This window comes from Cebus imitator, unplaced genomic scaffold (assembly GCF_001604975.1).
Source record: "Cebus imitator isolate Cc_AM_T3 unplaced genomic scaffold, Cebus_imitator-1.0 Scaffold602, whole genome shotgun sequence".
Taxonomy (NCBI): domain Eukaryota; kingdom Metazoa; phylum Chordata; class Mammalia; order Primates; family Cebidae; genus Cebus; species Cebus imitator.
Genome location: NW_016107917.1, coordinates 601,839 through 607,836, shown reverse-complemented (window position 1 = coordinate 607,836; position 5,998 = coordinate 601,839). Strand labels below are relative to the sequence as shown.

The 5,998-nt window shown below is 47.3% G+C and overlaps 1 protein-coding gene across 7 annotated transcripts; it reads right to left on the bottom strand.

Annotated features, from left to right (window-relative positions):
* Positions 1-73: 73 nt before the first annotated feature.
* IL2RG (interleukin 2 receptor subunit gamma) lies at positions 74-5,608 on the bottom strand. 7 transcript variants are annotated; one of them, XM_037734313.1, is made up of 8 exons: positions 5,569-5,603; positions 3,652-3,749; positions 3,096-3,249; positions 2,703-2,887; positions 2,033-2,172; positions 1,127-1,289; positions 478-574; positions 74-225 (listed from the first exon to the last, which is right to left on the bottom strand). In XM_037734313.1, exons 2-8 carry the CDS (start codon positions 3,701-3,703, stop codon positions 138-140), a joined length of 879 nt encoding a protein of 292 aa, XP_037590241.1. In that variant the 5' UTR covers positions 3,704-3,749; positions 5,569-5,603; the 3' UTR covers positions 74-137. The 7 variants fall into 7 exon arrangements, with proteins under 7 accessions (XP_037590241.1, XP_037590239.1, XP_037590242.1 ...); XM_037734311.1 differs by lacking the exon at positions 5,569-5,603 and adding an exon at positions 4,475-4,694 and having other exon boundaries at positions 3,656-3,749; XM_037734314.1 differs by lacking the exon at positions 5,569-5,603 and adding an exon at positions 4,475-4,693.
* Positions 5,609-5,998: the final 390 nt, after the last annotated feature.

Below are 5,998 nucleotides of genomic sequence, written 5' to 3'. Positions count from 1 at the left end.
TGTGTGTCTCTCCCCCATTTGGTCGGCCACATCCTGACAATTAGTGCAGGGCCTCCTTCCTTCTTCTCTCTGCCCCCACCCCCACACTTTGTCTGTCTTGCTGGCAGGCAGTTGGCAGTTGATAGACTGCAGCATGCTTATGACAGCGTTCTCACCGAAAAGTTCCCGTGGTATTCAGTAACAAGATCTTCTAGGTTCTTCAGGGTGGGAATTCGGGGCATTGTCCTGACAGAGGAGAAAGAGGGAGCAGGAGCACATAGGTTAAAGCTCTTTTATCACCCTTCTCCCAGTTGTCCCATATGAAATAAAGTGATCCTGTGTTCTCTGTGCCTGTGGCTTCCTTCCATCACCAAACCCTCTTGGCTAATCTCTCATTCCTTACTGTCCTGTCCTTTACTCCTAGAGACCCTGCAAAACCCTCCTCTGCTATTCTCAGCCACCGCCTCCCTCATTTTTCTGGGCTTCTCCAAATCTCACCGTTCCAGCCAGAAATACACACAGAGAAGGCTGATAATCAATCCCATGGAGCCAACAGAGATAACCACAGCTTCCAATGCAAACAGGAAAGGATTCTCTATAGAAACAAGAAAAGCAAAGTGGACCTTATATTTGTTGTGCCCGTACTACATGCCAACCTTTGTGGAGCCCCAACTTGGTGCCAGGCACTGCTCTAAAGACATACTCTCTGTTTAATCCTCACAACAGCTCCTGTGAGGCAGGAACACTTATTATCTCCATCTCACATCTCAGGAAACAGAATCAAAGAGTTTAGTGATGTGCCCAAGGCCAAAGAGGTAGTATGCGGCGGAGTCTAGATCCAGCTGGTTCCAAAGCCATCTTCAACCTTGCAGGCTCTCTAGGAATGCTTCAGGGAAATCCTATACATTCTATAGCCCCCTTGAATACCCCTCAGCCTCCTTCTCAAACCACCCCCTACTCTAACAACACACTAACCCAACTCTACACAGAAAAACCTTAATTTCTAGAGGTTGGGGTTGGACAGTGTGGGGACATGAGGCACCAAGTTTGGGGGCTTTAATGATAGGGAAGTGGAGCAAAAGACAGTGGAGTTAGAAAGGCTGGGGTGTTGGGCTTATGGATCGGGGTCATGTGGGCCCCATTTTACCCTTTGAAGTGTTGCTACCCCAGTGGATCAGGTGGCTCCATTCACTCCAATGCTGAGTACTTCCACAGAGTGGGTTAAAGCGGCTCCGAACACGAAACGTGTAGCGTTTCTGCCCATCCACACTAGGCAGGGAGAAGCTATGACTGTGACCTACTGATTGTTCCTTGAGGAGAAAGAGGATAAGGGAAAGTGGGTGTCTATAAAAGAAGAGAGAATTAAAATATACGCCTGAACACCCACCAGTATCATCTCTGCTACTTCCCAGTTCCTCTCTTCTCTCTTGACTACTCAAGCCACATTGCTCCCTTCACTGACTTGAATCTAAAGCCTCCCCTCCAGACCCCCTTAATGGCTTCCTTTTGTTTACTTGTCTATCTGGTATCAGGAAGAGTATGGGTAGGGAATCCGTAATGAAAACTCATTGGTATCAGGTACGGTGGCTCACACCTGTAATCCCAGCACTTTGGGAGGCCGAGGCGGGCAGATCACCTGAGGTCAGGAGTTCGAGACCAGCCTGGCCAACATGGCAAAACACAGTCTCTACTAAAAATACAAAAATTAGCCAGCTGTGGTGGTACATGCTCATAGCCCCAGCTACTCGGGAGGCTGAAGGAGGAGAATCACTTGAATCCGGTAGGCAGAGGTTGCAGTGAGCCGAGATCGCACCACTGCACTCCAGACTGGGCAACAGAGTGAGGCTCCGTCTCAAAAAAAAAAAAAGAAAGAAAGAAAACTCACTGGTGATGATAGGGAAAGGAGTTGGAGGAGGGAGGGTAAGGGGTAAGCAGAGGAGCTGTGAGGCAGAGAACAGGAGCTTGATAATTAGGTCCTCCTATCTGGCTGGTTGAATCCTTCAGCCCTACTTGCTTGGCCTTAGCTACTACATTCACATCCCTAATCACTCACAGTCCAGCTGTGGTCCCAGTCAGTCCGGTACTGCACCAAGTGCTCCAAACAGTGGTTCAAGAATCTGTTGTTCCAGTTCAGTTCTAGCTGGGATTCACTCAGTTTGCGAAGTGTTAGGTTCTCTGGAGCCCAGGGGATCACTGGAGATATGTGTGCGTATATGGTCATTCCCCTGGCCTGGACAAGTCAGGATGCTGAAGGTAGTGCCTCTAATACCTCCTCCCTTCCCATCCCGACCCCCTACCTCCACTTTTCTGCCCACATACTCTTATTTTTTTCTTTTTATTTATTTATTTTGAGATGAAGTCTCGATCTGTAGCACAGGCTGGAGTGCAGTGTCGTGATCTCGGCTCACTGCAACCTCTGCCTCCCGGGTCCCAGTTCAATCAATTCTCCTACCTCAGCCTCCCAAGTAGCTGGGATGACAGGCACAAGCCACCATGTCCAGCTAATTTTTGTATTTTTTGGTAGAGACAGGGTTTCACCATGTTGGCCAGTCTGGCCTTGAACTCTTGTCCTCGCGATCTGCCTGCCTCGGCCTCCCAAAGTGCTGGGATTACAGGCGTGAGCCACCGCACCTGGCCCCCTGTATCCCTATGATAAAAGAACACTACTCCGTAGACTCCAATGCCCCACAGTATCCCTGGTCTGTTGACCCTTTCCAAATTACCCAGATTCTGCAGTTTTAGCATCTGTATGGCCTGTCTCCTGGGTTCCCGTGGGTCCTGGAGCTGAACAACAAATGTTTGGTAGAGGTGGATCTCCTTTTTTTGCAGCTGACAGCCAGAAGTGATTTCTTCAGCAAATAGATAGTGGCTGCACTTCTGGATTTTATCATCATCCGAGTTCTTGTACCTAGAGGAGAAGGGTTGGAAGGAAGAGGAACACTGGGGCCAATCTGGGTACTGCAGATATGCAGAGCCCAGCCTCATCTCCCCTCAACTGACTTATGACTTACCCAGGAGAAAACAGTGGGGCACCTGGGAGACTTGCTACCCTCTTTCTTGGTCTCTGATCCAACCCACCTCTTGTTCCTCCCCTCCCCCCTTTTCCCTTCTCATACCAATAGTGCAGAGTAAGGTTGGTAGGCTGGGGCTCAGAGCTGCTGTTCCAAGTGCAATTCATGTACTCGACATTGAACACAAAACACTGAACTTCTGGGAGGGGCAGAGTGGAAACACTGAAGGAGTCAGTGGGCATAGAGGTCAGGAAGAAATCTAGATGATTGGGGAGAAAATGAAGGCAGGGAGGGAAAGAGAAGAAATGATGGTCAGAAGGAGGCTGAGCATGGTGGCTCATGTCTGTAATCCTGGTGCTTTGAAAGGCCGAGGCAGGAGGATCACTAGAGGCCAGGAGTTTGAGACCAGCCTGGGCAACGTAGTGAGACCCTGCCTCAAAAAAAAAAAAAAAAAAAAAAAAAAAAAAAAAAAAAAAAAAAAAAAAAAAAAAAAAAAAAAAAAAAAAAAAAGAAACGAAAAACAAAGAAGTAGCAGCATGAGGCAGGGAATCCTCCCCCTTTCCGTTCCTACTCTACTTTTAAATTCTGCCCACATGACTGTAATGGCCAGTGGCAGTTTCCAGATTTCTGTACGGCCCCTTCCCACAGCCACCCTTCTCACCAACCCTCTCCAGTCCCAGATTTCCCACCAGCTGTGGTGTCTTCATTCCCATTGGGTGTCAGAATCGTCGTGTTAAGCCCCACTCCTAGCAGCGGCAGCTGCAGGAATAAGAGAGATCTGAATGGTAATAATGGCTTCAACATGGCGCTTGCTCTTCATTCCCTGGGTGTCGTCTGTCTGTGTCAGGAACCTGGGTCCCTCACCCAGTACCCCTCCCCACCCACACATTTCCTCTGTCATAGCTTCCGGTGGAAAGAACCTCATAAACCAGGGCTATAAAGAGGGTGTGGCAAATGTGTGCTGTGTAACACAGGCTAAGTTATCTGGGAGATTAGGTGCTGCTGTAAGGTGTTAAATAGAAACTAAGGCTGGGTATACAATAGCGTCACAGAGTCAAAAATCCTCAGCCTACCTAGATCCTGGGAAGGATCTGCTCACTAGCACTAGCACCATTCTCAACCACCTTCTCCTCTAAATCATTATCTTCTATAATGGAGGTTCTGAATCCCTACCCCCAACAACCATCCTATGCTATGCTTCTTCCTTGACTCAGTCACCCTTAAATCTCTGTCAAAGCTGTACTGTCTTGGGAGGATGGAAAATACTGTCTTGGCTCCTGTGGGCACATATACAACTGTCTGTCCTCTGATCTAATCCAAACCAGAATACCCACCCTTAGCCGCTGCCTGAGCTGGGTCCCTGTTGAAACCGGTAAGGAGGTGTGACTTATAATAGAAAAAGATTCTAGAAATGGAGGAACAACAATCCTAGCTTCAAGCTTCCCATCTTCCCCCAACTCTGCTTCTCTTCATGCCTTCCTTACCTTGGTCAATGGTATCATCACCCTCTCATTCACCCAGACTTGAAACCTCAAGAATTAGCTTCAATTTCTCCCTCTCTCTCACCCAGAGAATATAATCTACTCTGCTTCTGTGGTGTTTCTCCCAACAGTTTCCTCCTTTCCATTACCACAGCCACTCTGCTAAATCAGTCTTTCATTAGCTCTAGTCATGACTACTAGACTCCACCAATCGGCCTCCCTTTCTAAAGGTCCTCTGCTTTCTAATCCATTCTTCATCCTGTTGCCAGATTTACCGTCCCCCAAAACTCAGAGCTGATTGGAGAAACTACTTACAGAAACTATTTATTCAGGAAACACTTATTAAGTTTTTAACACGTGCAAGGCACTGTGCTTATGTTCCGGAAATAGACCAACAAGACATCCTCATATTTCTAGATGCTCCTGGAAAAGTGGGGAAGACATAAACAAGTAATACAATTAGGGTAACAAGTCCTATAGCATAAATGTAGAGATACTACAAAGTATGTGCATACAGAAGAGGAAGTAACTAAATTTACCAAGATGGAGAGGGGAGTAACTTAGTGAAGTCCATGCTGAAGCGGTGCTATTTACAGTGGCATCTTAAAGAACAAGCATAATTTTATCAGACAGAAAATGGGGTAGGATATCAAGCAAAGAAAAAGAGCACTCGCCTAGGAGTCTCAGGAAAACTGGACTATAAGGCCTAGGATATATTAGTTTGCCAGGGCTGCCATAAGTTATCTCCAAACTGAGTGGCTTAAATCTACAGAAATTTATACTCTTGGCTGGGCGTGGTGGCTCACGCCTGTAATCCCAGCACTTTGGGAGGCCAAGGAGGGCAGACTGCTTGAGGCCAGGAGTTCAAGACCAGCCTGGCCAACCTGGTGAAACCTCATCTCTACTAAAAATACAAATATTAGCCAGGCAGCAGTGGTGCATGCCTGTAATCCCAGCTACTCGGGAGGCTGAGACATGAGAATCGCTTAAATCTGGGAGGCGGAGGTTGCAGTGAGCCAAAATTGTGCCACTGCACTCTAGCCTGGGCAACAGAGTGAGACTCCATCTCAAAAAAAAAGAGAAATTTATTCTCTCACAGTTCTGGAGCCCAGAAGTCTGAAATCAGTGTGGCCAGTGTTGGTTCCTTCTGGAGGTGCTGAGGAAGAAGTTCCATGCCTCTTTTCTAGCTTCTAGCGGCTGCTGATATTCCTTGGTGCTCCTTGGCTTGTATACATATCATTCCAGTCTCTGCCTCCATCTTTGCATTACCTCTTCTTCTCTGCATCTCCTTTATCCTTCTCTCCTCTTACAAGGACATCTGTCATTGAACTTATGGCCCACTCTAATCCAGGATGTTCTCTCCTAGAGAGCCTTACCTTAATTACAGCTGCTAAAAGCCTTTTGTCAAAGAAGGTGACATCCACAGGTTCCAAGTGAACATATCTTTTTGGAGGCCACATTCAACCCACTACAGGGGACATTCTCCAACTTAAAAGTCTTCAAAAGCTACTCATGGCCTTCAGAATA